This window comes from Molothrus aeneus, chromosome 6 (genome assembly GCF_037042795.1).
Source record: "Molothrus aeneus isolate 106 chromosome 6, BPBGC_Maene_1.0, whole genome shotgun sequence".
In the NCBI taxonomy this organism is placed as follows: domain Eukaryota; kingdom Metazoa; phylum Chordata; class Aves; order Passeriformes; family Icteridae; genus Molothrus; species Molothrus aeneus.
Genome location: NC_089651.1, coordinates 33,470,059 through 33,494,499, shown reverse-complemented (window position 1 = coordinate 33,494,499; position 24,441 = coordinate 33,470,059). Strand labels below are relative to the sequence as shown.

Here is a 24,441-nt window from a genome sequence, read left to right as displayed (position 1 = left end):
TCTTGATCACATCTCTTTTCTCACAATCAAGGAAAAAATACACATTGCAGACAAAACTGTAATATTTCTAATATGCAGCATAAAACTCAATCAAGACAGCAATTCTAAGATGCTAAGAGCTAGCTCCAGTTTCCTAAAGCTTTTATCCTTGCTTTTCTCTATATTTTCTAGGTTTTTGGTAGACTTTTCCATTAGCATTTAAGGATTTTAAAGGAGTATAAAATGGCAGTAAAACAGAATACATACGGAAAACAGCAAATTCACACCTGTGTAATACAAAAAAAAAGTTTTGATTTTAATAATTCCTTTTATTGAAAAAAAACCCTTCTACTGTAATATAAACTACAATATTACCCAACAAATCATTTTAGCTTATTGGCAAATAGACATTTTTCCTCCACTAATTGCATTAGCATCAGACACATTTTTCAACATCTGAGGGGATTCCTCCAGAGCTATTCTCACTACCCAAGTACCTGCTATTTTTAAGACCCAGAGTAAAAATACAAGATATAGTACACTATAGCAAACAACAATGGCAAGATACTGGTCCAAAGTTGCTCTCAGTGTCATGAAAAAATCCTAACCTGTTTTGATCTTAAAAATTATCCTCAAATTGGCTGCTACACTTGGGGTGTCTAGATAGCTTAGCAGATTTCTACTTCATTTAGTAGGTCTGTATTGTCACTAACAGGAATCCCTCTGCTCTGCTTTGTTTTCAGAATCATCTTAGAAACAAAATAAAGTAGAAATTGAGAAAATAATCTGATTTTCTGTGAGTCAGCAAGCTGCTTTTACAAACACATACTAGGGATCAAAATTAATACTCCAAAAATGCACCGATAAAATAACGCTACAGCATAATGCTACAGCATTACACATAGAGAGTATTTTCCTTTATGTCAATAGGATTTGAGTGCAGTGCATTAGGAGTACAAAGGGGAGACACCATGCAGAGCTGGCTTCTTTAGTTTAGGAACAGTCTTTTACTTTTTTAAATAGCAGTGGCCATGGAATCCTGTTTCTCCTCCTTCCCCGTGTCAGCAAGGCACATTCCAGTGCCAGAGGCAAAACAGGACAGTCACCATATCCATGTGCTCCTACACACCCAGATGACTTTGAGTGGAGAATGACAGGCCACAGCCTGCATCATCACCAGTCAGCTTCTCACCTCTTCCTGCACTCACATCCTCAGGCACTCTTTTACACACCATGGCAGCACACGGGCACCAGCCAGCTCTGTGACTCTTGGACTGGAGCTCACAGATGGGGTTTAACAGAGCCATACACACTGGCACTAGGGACACTGGAAGCATTCCAGCAGAGAGGAAAATTTCAGCCACATACCCAAATCATGTCAAGTGTGTAAGAGTCAAGCCACATATAAGGATATCCTGGGAAGCAGTCTGGAATGGCAGACAGCAGAAGTAGAACAGCATTCAGAGACCCATGATAACTCAGCATAATGACACTTTCACGTTAGAACAGTAGTTTCTTAACAAGGAGATATCAGTTCTCTTGTGAGTCATTTTGTTGTCATAGGACTGATTTCTCCTTCACTTGCATGGACTTTGAAAATTCACTTTCTTAACAGATGCTAAAAAAAAGCTGTTTCAAAGCTGCTTGACAGAACTAGTTATTACATGAAGAAATACAACTTATTTGCTTAACCTGGAGAAAGAACATTATAGGAGAGCACAGAAAAGTCACTTCTGTAATTTCAATTTTCTTTATGATAACTGCCTCTCAGACACATCTCATCCATAGCCATCAGACCATAAAACCAGGCTATTAAGTTAAAACTTACACTTTAAAAATCCACAAAACCTTGTGCTAGGAATATGAACCATTACCACTTCAGTTATTTAGGAGGTCTGGGCATTTTCAACATCATTACAAGGGGCCATTAGATGGACTGAATTCATAGTCTTTATTGATTTAAGAGTCATCCAGCTGTACTTAGATAAGTGTTACTCAAATGAGCTACCATTGAGAGATTATGACTTTTGGAGTTTTACATTTATACTAGGAGGCAGTCAGGAAAACTAAACATTAGATCCAGCATCTTGGTTTGAAGCCTAAGGTGTCAGTAACTTCAATTAAGTTTATTTTGTGTTTATCTCCCATTTGCCTCACTAATTATCTTGTTGGCTCTGGGTGTGTGAGAGCAGACCATAGCTGAGTGAGAAACCCAGCACACAGTGAAAAGCAGTTTCAGTGATGAAACAGTTTTTCTGTGGTTTATTATTGCTTTTTTCCTCTTTTGAATTTTGCTGTAGATATATATAAGAATACCTATATATATATGTTTTGACTTTCTGCAAACCTTGTGTGGGGGTACAGCTGCCACCCCCACACACGCCTCAGGCCACACTATGATCTCAGAACTGCTCCTTGGGCCTTGGCCTTGACAAACAGCACTGGGGCTGAGCTACTCTTGAGCTTAACAGAAACACCGTCTCTTCCTGGGAACTTCTGTTATCTAACAAGCTCCTGGTTTTTAACAAACAGCCTTGGAAACTTATTTTTGTTTCCTGCATAACAACACAAGTGGAACAATTTTTTTGTACCAAACTTTTAAAGAAAGTTACTGAGCTGAATTTCATCCAGGATGAAGAGTTACTGTGACTAAAGACAACTCTCTGTCAGCCTTATAAACAGCAGTCCTAAGTGAGACCCTTGGAGCTCACCTGAACCATAGTGGGCTTCAACCAGCACTTGCCCTCTGAGTGGGATGGCTCTCAGCTGGTGAGCTCTCAAGCTTGCTATACTCTGAGGACTGCATTGAACACCATTGGGCTGATACCCCCCAGGTAGCCCTTTGCCCGCTGAGAAGATGCAATGGCATCTGATGTGAGAACTTCACTGAACTTGAGGGAAGTTTTTCACAGGTATATCCCCTGGACATACTCCTTTAGTTCTCTGTGTGTGTGAGTGTGAATCTGCTGAAGGAAACAGACCATGAATGTTGCTCTCTTGGATTCTGAAGTATGTTTATTTTGTGAGTTAGGCCTGTGAGTTACTGTGGTGCTATATAAATTCTACAGAATCTTTGGGAAATGGTTTAAATTAAGTGCTTTTAAACTGTTGGTCAAATCTGGGGCTAAGTTTGGCGCTAAGTCTGGGGCAAGGGGCTCCCCCTCTGAACCTTGTGACCTTGTGAATTGGAGGGTCCCCCTTATTTCTTTTATCCTTACCCTTTTCCATCCTTTGCCTTTTCCCATCACCAACATCCACACAGATTATTTTAGTTTGATTTTAGTCATAGATTGATTTATTTTAGATTTTAGACTGTTTTTTTGTGGAAGAGGTTTTACAGCGACTGCTGTGAGCCAGAGAGAAGGTTGATAAGAGGATCCATGTTTACCCCTGAAAGAATTTTCTACCAAGGTCGTTGACATAGAAACCAAGAAAGAAAGGATAAATAAGAGAAACCTGCAACTGCCTGTTGCAGTAAGCACTTTGTCTCTCATGACCAATGAGTAAAGTGTAAACTTAGGAGTCTTTTAAGAATGCATGAAAAGCATGCATACTAGAATAAAAACGGTTTGAAGCTTTCTGAAAATGGAGTGTGTTGCTTTGCATTGTCTCCGTCTCAACTACAACAATATTTGTCTGTGTACTTTAACCATCCAATTAGTAGTGAACAATGCCAACAAACTTAGTTGTGCTTTCACTTTTACATTAGACTGCTTTTGATGATACCTTTGCCAGTGATTCCTTGAGCCACCTAAAACAGTCATTTGTGACACACTGCAATGATAGTGCAGCATGAACATTTTAAAGGCATCCGTAGCCACATCTAGACAGCAAATGTATGATGTGATCAGTTAGTACTACAGTTGAATAATTTGTCTTAAAAAAATCCCTTTTACTTTTTTTTTCTGCTTGTTTTAAAATATTTGACCCTTCTTCTATTCCACACAGAACCTCAATGCTAAACCCATGCTGTTGGAGAAGTTCTCCTCAGCAGGAGCTCATTGTTAACACAGAAGAACCAACTGTTTTCCTCCGTAGAATATGCTTTGGTTCTGCATGGTCTCAAAAAATCCACTACTTCAGTACAATCAGATTATTATTATTAGTCATCAGTTCATTCTAACAAAACCACAGGCAATGTTTCTGCCACCAAAGATATTTAAAGAGTGATGGCTTGAACTTGCCTCGAAGCATTATGGAAAATGACTGACCTACTAATCAACAAGAAGTGTTACTGTGAACACAGAGAGAACTGTTCTAGTTCAAATTCTCAAAGATACTTGAAGAATCTGTTAACTGCAAGACACACAGGATTCCAACCTTGGGTTTTTTCTTTCCTGAATCTTAGAACCATTTAACCCCTTTCTAGGTTGTTTATGGAATAATCCCCATAAAATAATGAATTTACACTGACACAAAACTTTTTATGAAGGGATGGAGAGCCAGATAGACATTGTAGCTCTGAAATCCAAGCCCAAAGATTTCATTACTTTTCAAATTCATCAGACAGTAACACTTCCTGCAAATGTCTATTCATCCCTCAAAATATTTTTGTATTACTTTCCCTTCATTTTACTTAAATTGGTATTTTCAAAACATTAAAGTTTTGTGTTCTCTAAACATTACTCTCATAGCATTTTTAAATGACTGTAACTCCAGAAGAAAGATGTTATTATCTTTAAACATATTTATAACAAAAAATATCTGAAATGACACCTATTGTTCTATCATATAAAGTTATTTTGATGTGCAGTCTTTTCTGCATAATGAATGTTTGGTAGTTTCAAAACTCTGGTTTGCACATAAAGCACACTCTGAAAGTACAATATAAATAAAATAGTTTATTACCAGTATTTTAAAAGAGCGCTACAATATGTTTTCAAAATATTTTATACAGCATTTTGTCTTTCAATATGAAACAATTCACACAAGGAGAAAAAAATCTCAATATATAACTATCGTCATCATTAACATACTGAATTTGTCTGTCATACAAAAGGCAGAGTAACTACAGACTGTTTCCAAGTATTTTTCCTGGTTTTATTCTCACTGAAAATGGAAAATAACATGTATGAACATAAAACTCCTTTTACCCTTCATATTCACCAAGAACCACAACATTCAGGCCATTTCAAAAATAAAATAAAAAAAAAATTACTTAAATAAATATGGTTCTATTTAAATACTAAAAAAATTGTCATGTATCTTACAGGTATGTTAATTTAGAAACAGGAATAAGAACTTCAGGATTCAGATATTCAAAGTTGCATAACAAAGGAAGTATCCTTAAAGGTAGTTTTTCAGAGGACAAAAAAGAAGAAACAAACTTCATTCTTGTTTGTGATGTATGAGCTCCACTGTACTTGTACTTCCAGCCAGCCCCACTGGCACAATGGACAAAACCATCTAGTTACCAGAAAGTAAAACTATTCTATTAATAGAAAGTTACCAGAAAGTAAAACAGATTCTATTAATACAAAATCAGAATTACTTAATTTCAGCTAAAAGTAATTTTCAGTCTCTTATATTTAATGTAATGAGAACATGACTTCCTGACAAAACTGCTCATCTGAGTTATTATCACATCTTAGAGAACATTTCTTTTACTGGTTCACTTTGTATGCTAGAAGGAGACCGAACAGAGAGTAAGCCCATTTTTAACCTTAATGATAATTTCTTGTCTTCTTTTCCTACAGAAAAATAGTTCAGTAAAGCATAAATTGGCCAAAAATGCTAGAGAAGGCAAGGGATTTACAAGGAAGTAGAGTTAATGAAGTGGTGAAATGAATAAATTGATTATAAATCCTAATATTATAGCATTAACTCCTTGTATTTTATATAAAAAGGGAAATTATCTAATTCCTCATGTATAGGTCTCCAGGCACATTAAGTTTAATAACAAAGCAGGTTTTTTTTCTATCCTATAAGAAATAGAATCTTCTATAACACCACATCAACATTCTTCTCACTGAATTTTCTCCCATTTTTCTATTTTTTCTACTCTCTTTTATCTAAAACTAACCTTTTTATTTTTTAATATGGGATAAATACAGCAATAATCCTTTGCTTGGAACATATGGGGAGCCAGAAGAAAGTAAAACGACCTTTTTTTCATATTCTCAAAATTACCTTTTTGTCTTTACTTTACTGATAGTTTAAAAGTGTTACATTTTCCCATATAGTATTTTCTGTTTAGTGATAATTATCTTATTCATGGAACATCGTAGATTACTGCAACACTATTGATACAACATGAATGTGTATTTATAAATTTAATCTAGCCAAAGGGAATGCAAAGAGCGTGTGGGTTTGTTGCATTTTAAAATAACATCTCAACATTAGTATCTCACAAACTATATTAGGTAGAGAGTTCTTTAGACAGCTAATTAACTTCACCAGGTCATCTCTGTAATAGAAAATATAATCCCCTTCAGTTAATTGTTTGGCCTAATATAAATATTTTATAATTATGCAACCAAAAAATTTAAAAATTATTTCATAGGACATTATCCTGTTTTGATAAAACTAATACATTCTCTGCTTGTTCCTCAGTGGAACTAAGCTTTAAGCTCTCTTTAAAGTGAATAAGGTGATGTCTTTTCAAATGTGGGGCCTGTCTGAATTTTTTTCCACAAACTAAACATTCAAATGGCTTCTGTCCAGCATGCATTAGGTGATGTCTTTCAAGCTTAGAAGGAGACTTAAAAGTTTTAAAGCAGATACTGCATTGATATAATTTGTTAACAGCTTCACTTTTTTCACTACTTTCAGAAAAATCATGCCAAGAGCTGTAACAGCTTTGCTTTGTTTCCAACAATTTACTGCACAAATACGGCTGTGGGTTTCTACTGCTGGTGTCAAGAACAAAATCCCCCGACTCAATTTCAACTTTGATTTCAGCTGCTTGGTTTGACTGAATCAGCTCAAATTCTTCAAAGCCAGATGGCTGTGAAGGTGCTTGAGAGTAACCTGAATAACCCACAGGCTGAGAAGACATAAATTCAGTGTGATCTCCCTGGTGGTTGAAAAGTTTGTTCAGGTTTACAAATTCTACCTGGCAAACGGGGCTTTTACAGGCTCTCTTTTCAGTATGGGTGAGCTGATGTCTTTTTAAGTGAGCTGACTGTCTAAATGCCTTCCCACAAACATTACAGCCAAAGGGCTTCTGTCCCGTGTGTATAAGATAATGTCTTTGAAGTTTGGATGAAGATGGAAAAATTTTTTCACATCTGTCACATTTACACACTTTGTGTCTGTTATGTGTATTTTTTGCAGAAGATGAAAAAGTAGAGTGAAGTACTTCTGGATTATCAAAAAAACTATCATTTGATGAACCATAAAAAGCATCATCTTTATTATCCAGTGAATCACCAACATTTAACATGCTTTCACCAGGAAGCACATCTTTTAAATTCCTGCCCAGGTCAGGAGGCTGTGGGTACTCTTGCCAAGGTAACGGCACAGCAAACGTTCTTTTCATCCGACTGCAAACTGACTTGTGCACGTCACGCCGGCTCCGGCGCTCCTTGGAAGGTTTAGTGGACACATGCTGATCACAGCGCTGATCCCTAGCTGTAACCAGGTCAGGACTTCCAATGTGACCTGATTTAAATTTTTTTCTGTTAGTCAGAGAAAAATCTGTTGCCTTTCCTCCAGTATGCTTCAGTTTCATCAGGCTCTTATTTTTCCTGTTGACTGCATGTCTGCGTGCTGTTGTACCATTATTTGAACTTCTGCTTTCTTTTGGATAACAACATTTGTGTACCTTTAGAAAATGCTCTGTTTCAAAACACTGGTCACATGCTGGGCACTGAAAGGGTACAATATAAATTGAGTGCACATCATGTGGGTCGTTCTCCTGTGACTTGTGTGTATCAGCATTCTCAAAACTATCCCATTTTCCTTCCAACACGTTGTGCGGTCTGGGATATTTAAGAGTCTTTGCTTTACATACAATATTGGGGAAAGTCTTATTTCTGGCATGGAGCTGTTTATGCTTCATGAGTTTGCTCTGTATTTTAAATCCCTTCTGACAAAAACAGCACTGAAAAGGCCTTTCTTCTGTGTGTGTGAGCTGATGAATTTTCAAATGTGTTGACTGTCTGAAAGATTTGCCACATGAAGAACACTTAAAAGGTTTTTGGCCAGTGTGAATAAGGAAGTGCCTTTCTAGCTTGGATCTGGATGGAAACGTCTTGTTACATGATTCACAAGTGTGAATTTTCTTCTTTCTCCTTCTGGCACCATGTAGATGATCTGACTTGAGACACTGATGCAGCATCCACCTCTCTTCAGTTGCAAAGGGTTTCCAGCACACAGAACAATGAAATATGCCACAAGTGACCCTGTCTTGCTCAGAATTCACATAGTTTTCTGCTTGCTTTGTATCATTCTCATAATTTTCATTATGAAGCTGCTGATGCTTTAAGAAAGTGATTACATTTTTGAAGTTTCTATAACAAACAATACACTTAAAAGGCAGATTATGGGTTAACTGATGCCTCTCCAGGTGGACTAACTGCCTGAACGTTTTATTGCATACATGACATTCAAATGGCTTTTGACCAGTATGTATGAGGTAATGCCTAGCTAATTTTGATGGGGTTTCAAACTGTTTATAGCACATGTCACAAATATATGGCTTTTTCTTGGGTATCTTGACAGCTGCTACACAATGCTGAGTTTTTAACATTTTTAAATGGTAATTACACCTCGCCTACTCTTAATTTCTTCAGATAGGTATTTCAAGTGAAATTATCAAGTGCACACTAAGATGGAAAACTGTAGAAGGAGCAAATTTTCTTAGGAGAGAGATTCTTAAATCCCACTGGTTCCTAAAATAAGAAAAAGAGTATTATTTAGCGTATATTAATGCATAATTGCCTAAGTTTGTCTCTTGTTTTCTACATAAGATACCAAAAGTATCTAGATTAGCACACTCTTGATTTAATTTAGCTTAAAATACTTTCCTTGTAAGAGAGTAATCACTAGTTGCTATGTGATACAGAAAAACTAGATTACTTTCCAGAAGAAAAACAATTTTAAGTCATCTGTGCTATAAATGCATCTGTTCTTCCAAATAATACACAGTTCAACTACATTAATTTAAAAAATTCAAGAACTTATTGTAATAAATGTCTTGTCTACAGCAGTAATTCTAACTCCCAAGTATAATATTTATGAAGATGAGAGAAAAAGAGAAGAACTAAGATTTCTTTCACTTCAGAAATACATTAAATGAATGCACTGTTAGTGAAAAGAAAAACAGTTAGCTTCAATATATTGTTAAATTTACTATTCATGTTTCTGTATCTTATCAACGTATCCAGCAGTATAATCAATTTTGATTTCTCTCACAATAGCAAATACTGGAGCCAGTCAGCAAAAGCAACACACGAGCCACAAACTATAACCATAACTAAGACAACTCCCAGAACATGGAAAAAACACAGGCTATGTTTGCTGTCTCACCATAAAGCTAGAATATCAGGGTTGTGATACCTAACCATGCATATACTGTGAAGTCATCATGAATACGAAGGTAGTTATCATAATTCATCATAATTATTGTTTTAGTCTAACCCAAAATAGTGAAATAGTTCTAATTTTCTTTGAATTTTCAACACAGAACACAGTTGGGCACGCTACTGTGCCTCAGCTCAATGACTTGCAAATTATTTTTTCTTGTTTGTAAGTTCCTGAGTGCATGAAAAGTTATGAAAATATTCATAGGAATAGCTAGAAAGTAACTCAACCAAACCTTCCACTGTGAGGCCAACCCATGTCTCCATAGCCTCCAAAGTGGTCTTAAAAACTTCCACTGAGGGAGGTTCCTTAACCTCAGCAGGGCTCCTGCTTCGAAGTTTCACCTCCTCATGAAGCTTTTCCTTGCACCCAGCTGAGCCTTTCTTTACTACAAAGTTATTGTCAGTGTTCTCTACCACCACTTTATGTATTCAAAGTCTGCTTTCTCCCCCTTTGTTTTAAAACTAGGAAAATTCTGGGGTTTTCTAAGTATTGCTTTTAGGTACACAAAAAACAAACAAACAAAAAAAGGTGTTTTTAATCATCTCTGGACCAATTACAGTTGGTCATTTCATTCCTAAATTGAAGCATCTAAGAAAGATTACATATTCCAGTCCACAAGCATAGTACAAACAGAATAAAAAACCCTCTATGATATTACCAATATAAAAGAAAAGGGATGAAGGGAGCAAACTTTAAAGCAAGAGCATAACAGTTAACACTTGAGTTGTAATATCAAACTATCACAAATTATAGTTAGTAGAAATGTCTTGTGTATCTCAAAGTTATTACAAGTTGAATATTCATTCAACATACCTGCAGAATAAAAAATTAATTTCACTGTCTCCAAAACACTTCACAAATAGATAATGTCCTTATTTTTAAAAAAATCACAAATATCCAAAGTGTCTATTCAAAGTAATTGCAAAGAATAAAAGCCTACTGCATTTTAAAGCAAGTTACAACTTGGTTCAAGATTCAAGAAACATACACTAAGACTGAAAATATCTGGCAAATCAAGATTTTTCTTAAGCTTAATGGAAAGAAAACCTGGTAATGAGGTAGAATTGTTCCATCCCTGACAGATATGTTCCTATGTAATTGTGGGCCTTAATAAGGAACATTTGGATGTTTGCCTAAGATGTGATTGTCACTACACTGAGGAGTTTCTTAATCTCACTGAAACAGTTCAGGGTAGATAAAGCAGTTGAGAAAGTCAACTTTTCCTTTCCAATTCCCTTTTCCTGTAGAATTTTAACAGCCACTCAGTTTCAGTCTCCTTTTGAAGATGAAAGAAAACACAACACTTTTAGGAGAGCCCCTTTTCCTCCTAGTTGTCACATCATGTGGATGCTGGGAGTTTAGAGAGAGAAGTGTGTGACACCAAATGCTTTCTAGCTGGTGCTACCATGAAGCTAAAGACAGGCGGGCTGAGAAAAGGAGAAAAGATCCTCTACCATGCTGAATTTCTGTGCAGCTCAAGGCAGCCTCCATTAGCAGGGAAAGAAAATCTCCTGAGGAAGAACTGTAAAGAGTGATGTATTTCAGTTAACGTTCTGTCATGCAGATCTAATTTACACATCAGGAAGATGCTCAAACACTACGGTGACATGCAAAGAAAAGAAGTCCGAAGTAAGAGACAGCTGTGGCATATTACACAAGGGATTTTGTATTTAGCTTATAAATTTTTTAAGATTCTATCTGGTGAATGAGGAAAATGCTCTGTAGTACAAGGTGTCAAAAGCAGAGTAGAGCTTCTTGCTGTGATCTTCTTGCCCTGTGAAAGACTGAAGGCTCAGATAAGCTAAACCAAGGGGATACAAGGGGAGGAGAAAGGAGCCAAGACAGAGCATTACTGTGTGGCCCAAATATATTTTCAAATACTATTTACTAAGGACAGGCATCTCCACATCTATTTCAAGGTGCTCTGTGCCTTGGACATCTAAGGAATAAACATGCTGGTGCTGAAGATCACAGAACAAAAGACAAGCTTGGAATATTGCTTCCTGCTAGCCTTGAAAGTACACAGGCTAGTCCTAATTAGAGTTAGAAAACATACCTCACTATGTGATAAGGATTTAGTTTCTGGCAAAGCTCCAATTTAATATTACGCTGTCTCTATTTTTCATCTTAGCTGCAAGATCATGCAGAAAAATAGAACCAAGGAGTTACACAGGCCACTGAAAGTTCAGAGAGGACTCTGCTAAGTAGTATTGTTTAATAATTAACTGTTTCCTTAATATTACAGATGGCAGCAAGCTGCAACAAAACAAAACAATGATGGAAGAAAATTCTGAATTCAAATCCAGTCTTTGCTAATCAGAAAAGTTTGCATTGTAGTGTTTGTTTGTTTTGTTGTTGTTTTAAAAAGCTCCAATAAAAAAGGAAACAACCAATCAGGAAGAGGGTACTTAAATAAGAACAGCAAGATCTACAATTTAGGACAGAATAATCCCCTAGTGCAGAAAAGACCTAGAGTCTAAGTTGGAACAGAAGGTGAATATGCCAAAGGCTACCATCCATACCAGGATGAGTGAACAGATGTAAAGCTTTGAGAGGACATAAATCTTCCTTCTTACTTACTTATTACTGTTTAGAATTCAGCTAGAGTAGTCTATCCAGTTTTGAATACTGCCCTTTGAATTGAGTCAAACATATGAATTGATCAGAATGAATGAATTCAGAGAAGAGGATCAAGAATGATCTGAGCTTAAATGCAAAATATACAAGAAAAGATTAAAGTAACTGGGAACATTTAGGCTAAAAAAGAGGAGACACAATTAAAAAAAATAACACACACCCCCCCTGCAAGACAAAGCAGAAGAATCACTTTTAAGGGAAACAGAAATAAGCTGTTCCCCAAACGACTTATTGTTGTGAATGAAAATGGCTTCAAATTACTGTAAAAAGAATTCAAGTACATTATTGTCCTTACAGCTGCAAAGTGTTTCTTAATGAGCATACAAATAAGTTCTATGGGGAGATTGCTCTGACTACACTGGAGGTCTCCAAAGCAGGTTGTATGAACACTTCTCAAATTCCCACACCAATACAGCTGACCCTACATAAGAGAATATATTCTTGTATTGTTTTTTGGTGACTCCTTATTGTAATTCAAAACAACACATTCAGGAATTGAAAATTCAATATATTTCAAAATTTTCCAGGGAGGATTCTTCTGCATTATTATTAGTATATCTTCAAATCCTTGAGGCACGCTAATGCTTATAACCTCCCAGAAACAATTATATAAGAAAACAAATTATAATAAGAGATATGTGAAGAAACATAAGGTGCCTCAGATAACAGTAATGACTCAAAAAGAAAGTGATTTATGAAACAGCATGCCAGAGAGAGGAACCTGAGCACCAAGACAAATATTTTTCCCCGCTGGATTTCCTCACCAGCTCTCCCGAGAGAAAAGATTAGATTGCTACAATGGGAGGACAAATCACATCAGAAATGGAACCTTAACTCGCCACTTACACAGAAATCAACAACAGGCATTATGGCTCCTCAAAGTTAACACCCTTTATTCTCGCCTTTTTTCCTTGTAACTGTCCGATATACTCCCTGAAGCCAACCAAAAGATGTGTGGTGGTGAAGCAGGGCTGGTTTAAGAACAGACGTACGTTCTGCTTCAGGGGCCTGAGACCCCTGCGTGTCACCAACATCCCCCCAACAGGACTCACGTAAATCCAGTTAGAAACCTAAGAGCAGGTGTCGAGGGGGCCCTTGCGGACACACACACATACACATACACACACCCCCCTATACGCACATGCACACACACACACACACACCTATACGCACACATCCGCAGCACCCCGCCCGGGGCCGGCTCTCGTACAGCGGGTCCCTGCTGGGCCCGCGGCCGCCCGGCCCAGCCGCGCCTCCCCTCGCGCAAGGAGAGCCCCCCCGGCCCGGCCTGGCCCCGCGGTGCCCCCGGGGCTCGGGACCGCGCACGGCCCAGGGAAGGGGCAGCGACCGGGGGCGAAGAAGGGAGCGACCTGGAGAAGCAGCTACCGCACCTCCACCTTCCTCATCTCTCCCGGGATTGCTGCCGCGTAAACTCTTCCCCCCGGATGGCACCGGGACAGCGGGAAACCCGGGCCGGTGCTTTCCGTTCCTCCCGCAATCCGGCCCCGCCCGCCGCTGGGCCGCGGCCGGGACCAGGGGCGGGGGAGGCTTTATTTATGTCATTTATGCCCAGGCAGAGCATGCCCCCGGCCCTGCTGATGAATTTTTAATTGGTGTGGCACGTTGTTCCGTACGAACGAGACACATTTTCTACTGCAGCCACCCAAAAGCACATAACCAATGCCCGGTGGTTGCAGGGTTGCAAGAAAAGCACGATGGCAGTTATACTCTTACTATGTGTTAAACGCACCCAAGGCCAAGCCAACTGGCTTTAAAGGCCAGGAAATGGTACCAGGAAGGGAAGGAGAGAAGAGACGCTTGCCCGGGAATTCTAAAAACGCCTCCAATTACGCGTGCACACAAACGTGACCGGTTTGGCTTCTCTGCAGGAGAGTGGGAGCCAACAAAGGCAGGAGCTGGTGGCTGAGGGATGGACGCCGGCCCAGCAGTGGTCAGATCTCCCTCGGTGGCCACAGCCCAGCTGAGGTTACCTCAGAGGAATGGCCAGCAAAGGGCTGAAGGCATACAAAAAAGGACAGAAACCATTTACAGGTGGGGCTTGCATCCAGTTCAGGGTTCCCCAGCCCAGGACCTGCTGGAGCAAGTCCAGAAGAGGCCACAAGAAGGGGCTGGAGCACCTCTCCTATGAAGACACACTGAGAGAGTTGCGGTTGTTCAGGAAGAGAGAAGGCTCTGGGGAAACCCTACTGCTGCCCTCCTGTGCTTAAAGGAGGCTTATAAGACTTTCCAAGGCGTATAGTGACAGGACAAGGAACAAACATTTTAAACTGTGAGAGGATAGATTTAGATTGGACATAAAGAATAAATGTTGCACAAATAAGGGTGGTGAGGCACTGGAAAAGGTTGCCCAGAAGCTGTGGATGCCCCATCCCTGAAGTGCTCAAGGCCAGGGTGAATGGGCTTTAAGCAACATGGTCTAGTGAAAGATGTCTGTATCTACAGCAAGGGGTTAGATTAGATAACCTGGGTTGGGTCCCTGCCAAATCAAATCACTCCTTTCTGTGATTCTGCCTCATAAAAGAACATGCAAATGACACAGCAAAGTGTAAGAGATTAATCATAAATGTCTGTTAATAAAACACAAGGACATGGATGAAGCTGGTTACGTTGTCCCCATTGGGACAGAGAATTTCTAGTCACGAGACTTTTGACTTAGCCACCTGCATTTACAGCTCAATATGAACTCTATTAGTTAAATCCCAAACTCTTTATCAAAAGCACAAAAAGACATATTGCAGATTTTTTCTATTTTTTGTAATTTGTTATTTTTAAGGTATCTGCCATATCCCAGGACTTACAGAGGACCAGCAGATGTCTTCTCTGCTTTCTTTTTTCCTTTAAAAAAGGGACAGCTCACCAGCCCCCACCTTTTTAAACACTGATGATTGATTTGACTATCTTGTGAGTGAAATTGCAATACTGAAGACAAAATAAGTCATTCCCTGTGATAAAGCTTATAAGAGGTTTAATTTTTTCATACAGATGCATTTTCCTAAGAGCTTTGCTTATTTTCTTTTGTTCATGCAGACTGAAATTAAATAATTATTTGCACGTGCAGCATTAATTTCTTAGAAAAACATGACTGCCAGCTCACTCATCTTTTTTCAGCTGTCCTTTTACTGAGACTCCATCTTGGTACAATGGATCTGACTCTTAGCAGGAGGAACAGAAGAGGGCAAAACAAACAAAATATCAAAGATATAAATTAGTAAAGTTTTAAAAAGGCTGTGGTAATTTAAATTGTCTTTGTGCTCTGGGTGTTAAGCCCTCTCTCCCAGTCCTACTGGGAATTCAAGTAGAAATCATCTGTGCTGAGGAAACTCCAAACAACTGCTGTATATATAAAAAAGTAATTGTTTACTCATGAATGTTGTATACATTATTGAAAGAGAAGTTGGCAGCATTTACTAGCCTAAGGATAATTTTTGCAGGCCTTGGTGTCTGTGAAGAGCCGTTCTTGAGATACCTAGAAATGTCCTTTTGTGATACCTAGGAACGAATTCTGTAGAACAATCACTACTTCTTAGCTTAGCAACATTAAAAATCAAATTATTCTCATCACCAGTGGTATAAATAACATCTGACCTAATTTACAACACACGAGCCAAATTGTAACACTACAGAACAAAATTTATTTCCATTTAAGCTGAAATGCTCAAGCAAACAGCTTAGTTAGTGTTGCTTGTTGCTTTAGTAGCATACAGGCACATATTAACCAGTTACTCCCTGAAAGGGAGCCAAGTCTTGTGGTTAAAATGGGGATTGGGACAGCCGAGAGCTGAAGGCTTGGAAACGCTATTTGGCCACAGGGAAGTCACTTAGGCTTCTACATGTCCATGGCCTAGCTATAAAAAGTGCATAATAATTGCCATGTGCATCTCATAAAGCTATTCAGAAATATTAGTCATCGTTTTATAACTGCAGATCACCTGAATATATATATTTTTCTTTTTAAAGCATCTATTTTATTTTAAAGTGTATCCAGCCTTAGGAGCCTGCTCACGAAACCTTGGTCTGAAGCAAGTACACAAGCAGCTGAGTTCTGCATCTGCCTGGTAACAAGCTAGTATAGCAGACCCACAGCTGGTGTAGATTGTTGTAGCTCTCTTGATTTTAACAAAGCTGTTGCAATGAATACCAGCTGAGAATCTTCTTGTGTAGTTCTAGAAGTTACCAGAAAGTAGAATCAAAAAATACTAAATTCAGTCCTAGCCCAGTTATAACAAAAGAGGTGAATTAATTCAATATGTTTTTGTGGAAAACACTGCAAACACATGGAGAAGATTATATGGTTTTATGATGCCAAAGAAAAAATAGGCAGGGTTTGTAGGAAGTCGTGTTGCAACATTGTAGCAACAATGCAAGACCTCCTAGGAGTGGAAAGTGGATTTATTTTAAATCTAAAATGATTTCAACTATTCACTTATGCCTTCTTCCCACATCTTGGTTGTGGATGTCTTTTTGTAACCTGACCACACTTATTTTCACAATCCTGTCCCACTTCAGCAAGTCATTGGGATTTACTCGCTGCCCTTTGCCTCATCTTGTGTGCTTCCAAGCTGTAGGTAGATATGTGCTGGGATCTTGATGACCTGTTAATCGAGGTGCTGTGGTACACACCATTCTCGTAACTATTCTCCAGCTGGTTTTTCTTTCTGATGCTTCCACACCCAGATGTTATTCATTCTTACTGCACACTAATATTAACATTTGTAGCAGTTTTCTACATGTTGAGAATATGCAGAATATTCCGGATGTGCATGCTTTTGTATACATATTATCCTTGTTTTACTTATCTAAATAAGGTTATATTTAACAGATAATAAACCAGGAGCATATTGAAACAATCTGCATGATTGTTATCTAACTTGGCCCTTGAGAGGTTTTACAGAATTAGCTCTGGTGATAGCTATATTGTTATGTGCAAGATACTTTTTAAGTGTTTTCTTTTTCTTTTTCAAAGAAAAGGAAATGTAAAAAATAAATGAAAAAATAATTCCTAAACTTTCCTTAAATAAAAATTGTGCAATAGAATAGTTTCACTGGCTAGTGCTGAATTTCAAGATCCTGAAATGCTGTGTTCCTTCATTCGTGAAAGAAAATTTTACACAAGAACATAAGTTATGTAATTCTTTACATTATTATTCTAAATGCATATTGCTCCACTTCTTGTAGAAGGCACACTATCTAGAGTAGGTATTAACATCTCAGTCTCAATTTTAACATAAAATGAATGATTAGTCTTTTTGTGGGTATATGCTGTAGTCTATTGATATGGAAAGCCAGATCTCATTCAAATAAATTTCTGTTCCCATTAATTTTTAGGAAGCATAATATTTTGCCTTAAAATATTGTGAAGAAGCCTCTGCAAGCTGACAGTTGGCAATTCAATTGCATGAGTTGCAGGGACAGTCTGTGAGTTAACTGCAACACATTATCATTAATCTGCTCTTGTCTGCTTTTGTAAGGTATTCCCTACTTTAAACACAAGCTGTATATGCAATGTGTTACAGTGATTCCCCTGGTGTTATTTTTATTGTGTTATAGGCTAAATAGACACATAACACAGTATATAACTTGCTAATGTGTCAATTAATGCCACCTCGGGGCTGCAGTAAATTGCAAAGGCTTTTAAAACTGTGAATATGCATTTAATGTTAGTCTTAGGTTTCTTCCTTTTTCTCTTGCCCTATTTTCTGCCTTTTTTTTTTCCCTAAATAGTCCATCTTAAAGCCCTCTGGTGCATAACAATGAATTGCCTTGAGGGAAGATAGTTGTTTAATGAATCTCAGAAATATGTATTCTACACATGCAAGTATCATATTGTATTTGATTAAGCACTCTGTGTCAAGAGCTCCATAAATTCTGTCTGTATGCTCAAAACAGAAAACAACTTGTAATGAAATTTTTGAGAAGAGTAAAAGTTATTCAGCCAGACTTACAAAAACATAGGGAAAAGAAAGAGAAATTTCCAGAGAATATGACGAAATTTTAAAGACAACACATTAACACTTAATTCTATGAGATGTAAGATTAATTACATTTCAGTGCCTTTAAGAATCACTTTCATTAACTTTTTTGCTTTGTCTAGCAATATATTATGCTTTGTTTAGCAGTAAATTTCAAAATAATTTTCTTATCTGGTATAATGTACTTGAAACTTATACACAAATCAGTGTATGTAGATGTTCATTTGTTGAGTGAAAAACCCACAAATTGCTGGCTCACAGCTCTTAATCTCTTCAATCCCTTAAGAATCCCTGCTTTGAAATTAGTTGCAGGCTCTATCAATTTTATCTGTTTAAATGGACAAACCTAATTACTACAGAAGAGCAATTGATTTTTAAATTACCACTGATTGCACAGTGGGTATCTCAGTGGGAAGACAGGTACATTCAGCCTCTCAAATGGAATCAATGTATTAATTAATCTACAGATTGACATACTCCATAGAAAGTTCCCCTTCTCTTCACCTCCTTCCTGTAGATTCATTTGTTTCATTTTAAAAGAAATTTCTGATGATATAGAAGTGAAAAATTAAAATGCAATATAAAATTGCACATGCTGTGTCTAATGTGTGAGTTTCGAGTTTCTGACTTTGCACATCCAGTGCCATTTGCTAGCTTAGGTGGACACTGAGTGATAAAGTATTCCTTACATCACTGAAACATTAAATTGTGCAATATAATTCCAAGGTATATGTATGCATGCAAGAGCTAAAAATGACCTTTCATTAAATGGAAATTAATTCTTTTCATGGAATTAGTAAAATTAACATAAACAAAAACAGATATGGAGAAAACAAAACATGTGCTCAGTACTGTGCCCACTGCTGGCCTTCCTAGTAGAAGGTAGAGCTGGAAATACTGGAATGAGTCCAGCAAAAAGGCACTAAGATGATTAAGTAGCATCTGCTCTGTAAGGAGAAACTCAAAGAGCTGTGGCTGTTTAGCCTCAGAAAGAAAAGACTTAGCAGGGATCTTATAAATGTGTTTAAATACATTTTGAAGTGGGAGGCAGGGAGGGAAGAAGCTGGAGCTGGACTCCTCTCAGTGGTCGCCACTGCAAGGGCAGGAGGCACAGACTGAAATCCAGTGCTCCCCCTAAACATGAGGAAAAAATCCTCAACTTTTTTGCTTTAAAAATGGTAAAACTCTGGAAGAGGTAGATGTTGTGAGGTCTCCGTCACTAGAGACATTAGGGACAAAATTAAAGGTAGTTGGAGCTGATGGAGGTTTGAAAGACAACAGGATCTAACATTTAAACTTGTTTATAGGTCTGTGGACCATAGCTTTAGTTAAGGAGAAATATACGAGCTATGAACAAAATAGTCAAAATTACTGCTGGACAGATCAGTTTCAGTGTCATTCCCTGGGAGAAAAGTGTCAATAAGAATATTCAGAACCAGTTATTCCCAGATTTGGTAGACAATAGTGAATGATTACTGAATCAAATAGAGCTGATTCTATTTTAGAACTGATTTACATTTGATTTTTGAAGTGGTATGTGCACTAAAGAATAGCTAGTAATAAAAACAACCTTTTAAGTGATGATGTACAGATAACATTTTGATTAGCTGATGGTTTAATAGAAGTTAGTCTTCAGGTTTATTGATTTCAAAAGAAAGGGTGAATTTAGCGAAATTAGAATTAATTAAACCAAATAGTGGTCAGCAAGGAAAGCTAAACATCAGTGATGCGAAGTATAGTGGTGAAATAAGATTTACTGAAAATCAAACATCATAAATATTAAAAAAATAGATAACAAAAGGTTCTTCATCCACATAAATTTAAAAGAACATTAAATGACATCCCTGTTCCCTGAATGGAGGATAAACCATGCATGGTTCAAAATGCAATGGATATTTTGCCTCAGTTTTCAATATGGATCGCTAGGTAGGTGAAAAGAGAGGGAAACTGAGAATCTTAAGTAGCAGCAAGACTCGTAAGGCTTGAAGTACGACAATTAGGAAAGCTGTATGTTTATTTTTCCAGAAATACAACAGCAGTATAACATGAAACACTTGACCACCTGTAGCACCAGGAAATTGGATTTGATGAGCTACAAAATCCTTTCCATTCTTAAACTCCAGTGCCCCTGTATTGACTTTCTCAAAAGCTTCTGTCTGTCAATACAATTAGTTTTCTCTACACTGCAGAGAATCTTGACAAATCAAATTGTCAAATCATCAAATTATTTGATAACTCAATAAACATGCTGAAATTTAATAAATGTGCATAATGTCAACTAAAGTCATATTGCAGGAAGGATACAGTTAGCTTGGAGAAAAATATACTTTTGGCTTCTAAGGCTAGATATTTACTTGCATAAGGATTGGATATTAAGGTAAAAGACATTTTCTATCTCACAGTGCTTTACCCTTCCAACTTCAGCTTTAAATTACCTTAACATGAGTAATAAAAAGGAGAAAATAGAAAATTGGTAAATTCTACACACCCCCCAAGCCCTCTAGTTATTAAAATGCATTATGGATACTCATGTCAGCCTACACATTTCCTTGTGTCTCCTTGACTACTCCAGAACTGTTATGAGAGTGTAACACGTTTAACTATAACAGCCTACATCTGTCTATTTCCCCTTTCATTGGAGAGAGAGGAAATGCTGATTTTTCAGAGTCCCATCCCTTACTTCCATAGATTGTCTGCCTTTTACTGTATGTTATGTTGTGTTTCCATTTATGACAAACTGAATTTCATCTGTTCACCATCCCTGTCTATCCTTGCCCTAGTGGGTATGTTGGGTCTTTTCTAGGACAAAGTCCAAACTATTTTTTTTGCTTGACATCATTCATCTGATATCAGTACACAGTCTGATGGCATAAGTAAGCTGCTAGGCTTAGGCATGAATTTCCAGGACATGTCTTTACCTAATGTACATTCTTGAGTTAGCCAGAAGAAGACACTTTCTTGCTAGTTGTACTGAGTGTGCTGCCCACAGCTAACCCTGAAAGGTTTAAACAGTCAAACAGTATGGATAAATGATGCATTTGCCTTCAAAACTCACTCTGATACTTCATTTGCCCTGCAGTGTGATCACCACTGCACAGTTATTCTGAAAACCCGGATGCATTCTTTAGTTTCCAACTTTTGCTTTAACCCTAAGTCAGAAAGCAAATAGTATTATGAACAACTTCCTGGGCTCAGTGGTCTGAGGGTAGCTTTCCATTAAAACTCTTGTTTCAGTAATTTAAAAGCCGAAGGTGCTTCACTATGTAGGGTCTGTCTTTGATCCAGCAAAAGCATGCCACATCCTATAATGAATTTTACTATCCTATAATTCTGAGTTTACATGGTATGGTTTTTTCTACACATTTTCCACTCATCTTTTGTATAGTAAAAACTTAAAAACTTCAAAAAGATGAGACTTTATAACCTCTAGAAGGTCCACCAATGAATAGATAAAGTAAACCATCCCAGGACCTAAAAGTCACCTGGCAGAGATCAGTACAATATATAAAAATATTAGAAACCAAAGAACCAGTCCAAAGAGAAGGTTTTGTTTCTGTTACTGAATGCTGACAACTGGAGGGAAAGGAAAATGGTTCCATGTATCCCATTTCTTGCCGTAGCTCTTTTTGGAAAACCAATGACCACAGAACCTCTTATGTTTTACCCAGGTTTATGAGTTAGAGAAAAAGATGCTCACTCAGTAGTCACAAACATCTTAATTTCAAGATGAATGATTGGTTAACAAAAAAGCTGTAATTACCTGCTAATCAGCACTAGTCAATGTTGGCCGATTCCTAATGGCTTTACTGCTCTTCACAGTCTTGCACCATCCTATGTTTTTGTCTGAGTGGACCATATGATTCCTCTCAGTTCCACTCAATATTTGCTGAGGCATGTCTTCATTCATATCTTCAGCATCTTTGTTTTAATGTCCCAGCACAACTTCAGATCTTTGTTCAGGAGTCTATCTATATTAATCACCATAAGGAATAACAGATCTCTAGGCCACCTGCCAGTACCTAGCAGAAAGAAAAACAACAAAAGAAAAATGATAGAATGAAACAAGAGAAGTTATAGAAACTGTTTAGTTTCATTCCTGGTCTGAAATTCTATCATTTTCTGATAGGGGTCCAGCAGTGCATGACATCATAAATCCAGCAATGCATGCAGTAACAGCAGAAAATTGTGATGTATGACTATGGCATTCAGCACTGTTTTTAAAACACTGCAGTGCAGGGTAATCACAGAAATGCAAAGGAAAGATGTTTAGGTACATATGTCCACACATCTACAGCATGATGCGACCTGGTGTTACAAATCATTTAAGCCTCAGAAAAAACCTGGCAAATTTTAAAGGTATATGTAACCCTGGAAGAGCATGAAACTAAAAAACTTAGGATACTGTTTTGATGCACTCAAGTAAAGTATAGGACACATTTCTAAACTCTCTCACAGAATGAAATATTCTCTCCAGCCTGGGTATTGTAACTTCTCATTATATTCACTTCTAGTACTGAGAAGGCAAAGATGCATAAGAAAATCTATACTGCAACACAACTTGCTGGGTTGCTTCAGCATCAGTGAGCAGTATTTATTTAACAAAATACAAGTATGTGTAATGTATTTTATTCTTAAAACTTACAAAATACATACAACAAACAGCCTAAATTGATCCTCATTTATTCTGCTTACAGGCTGTCATCATCTATTTTCCTGTTGAACAACCAGCTTGTGACAATACACGTAATGGATGAGATAAAATAGTTTTTAAATTTGATTATACTCTTTGCACTTGAAGTGTGGAGGTTGTGTTAGCACTTCCACTGTGAGCTCCTGTTTTGGCAGGGTTTATGTTGCCACCATAAAAACATGTTTCTGACTTAGTCTGGCTACCTAAGATTGCTGTCTGAGGAATAATTAGATTATGCATAATTAAAAATATATTTTTATGTGCACTTCCATACATTGGAACATAGTTAATAAAGATTTTTAGTATCATGATCAAAGGCTGACTAGTGCTCCTTTCTTTACAACCACGTATCTTTTTTTTCCTCTGCATCTCCTATTATGATTAGCTGATAGAACATTTCAGGTATCATTATCTCCAAGAGGATTCCAGCTATGTACTAGAAAAAAAAAATGAACAAAAAAGAAACTTTGTATGTTTCTAAATATTCTCAGATATGTAACCATAAATTCCTTTCAAAAAGGGAGAGGTTAAGTGCTGTGTCAGTTTTCATGCTGAGGATTATGAAATGATAGTGATACCTCAGGAAATATTTTTAAATAAATTTAATTAATTTTTTAATGTATTATAAATTCACCAAAATTTGTGCAAAGCTTGCATTAGTGGAACTAGTCAAGAACTGTCTGAAGAAACCACCTTTTTATTAGAAAATACTCATTCACTAAAACTATTTTTTGACCCATCTATCAGTTTTAACACAACCTTTTTTTGGTGAAGTTATCTCATGGCAAGCGTGTGTTTTTCCTGACTGAAACTGGAAAGTGACACTGCCCCTCTTCCTGAACAAACAAATATCTAAGACATTCATAGGGGATGTAGAAAATCCTACTTCACTGCTGTGCTCTGCAACTGGCAAAACTGGAATTTAAACCCATGTGTCTGTATGTGATATGTGCCTGAGGCATGAAGCTGCTGATTGTTGCTGTTTTGCTAGTTAAAAGAAAACAGCTCAGAGTTAACCTACTTTGCTGTAAAAGCTGAGATATCCTGAGATCTCCCCAGCTCTGTGCATGTAGCAGCTGTTGTCAGTGTAAATTAAAGCACTGTATGTAGTCCCATAAAATATTGTGCCATGTTTCCACAGGTACAAGTGATCCCACATTACATGAAGTGCCAGAAAGGCTGCCTCTGGAAGGGGCTGGACTTGCTTCCATTGTGCACTTCATACAGTCAGATCTAAAAAACCCAGAGGGCGATTAAATGCCATTGAGTGGATATATTAATATTTTTAAAAACCCTAACATTTAAATGCCGGTGTATGCGAATGGCTCAAAGTACACATCCAGTCTTGCAATGTCTGAATATATGCTCAACATACACACTGCAATCAAAAATCAGTTTGGCAGGGAATTCCTTGACAATTCTGGCTTGAAGCTGAAAGATATATTAAACCTCCTCCTTATCTCAAAACAGAAAGCGCACAAGCCAAGATTTGTCAGTGGGCCATGCCTTGTGCTGTGCCCAAACTGTGATTGTGTTTATGGCTATGAAGTGGATGATGAATGTGCTTTTTGTCTTCCTGATGAATTTGCTGCCTTATGGTTAATGATGAAGATTCAG

General features: G+C 37.5%; 1 protein-coding gene across 3 annotated transcripts; it reads right to left on the bottom strand.

Annotated features, from left to right (window-relative positions):
- Positions 1–4,800: 4,800 nt before the first annotated feature.
- Positions 4,801–21,921, bottom strand: ZNF770 (zinc finger protein 770). 3 transcript variants are annotated; one of them, XM_066551713.1, is made up of 2 exons: positions 21,895–21,921; positions 4,801–8,813 (listed from the first exon to the last, which is right to left on the bottom strand). In XM_066551713.1, exon 2 carries the CDS (start codon positions 8,669–8,671, stop codon positions 6,476–6,478), a length of 2,196 nt encoding a protein of 731 aa, XP_066407810.1. In that variant the 5' UTR covers positions 8,672–8,813; positions 21,895–21,921; the 3' UTR covers positions 4,801–6,475. The 3 variants fall into 3 exon arrangements, with proteins under 3 accessions (XP_066407810.1, XP_066407809.1, XP_066407808.1); XM_066551712.1 differs by lacking the exon at positions 21,895–21,921 and adding an exon at positions 13,536–13,605; XM_066551711.1 differs by lacking the exon at positions 21,895–21,921 and adding an exon at positions 13,515–13,583.
- Positions 21,922–24,441: the final 2,520 nt, after the last annotated feature.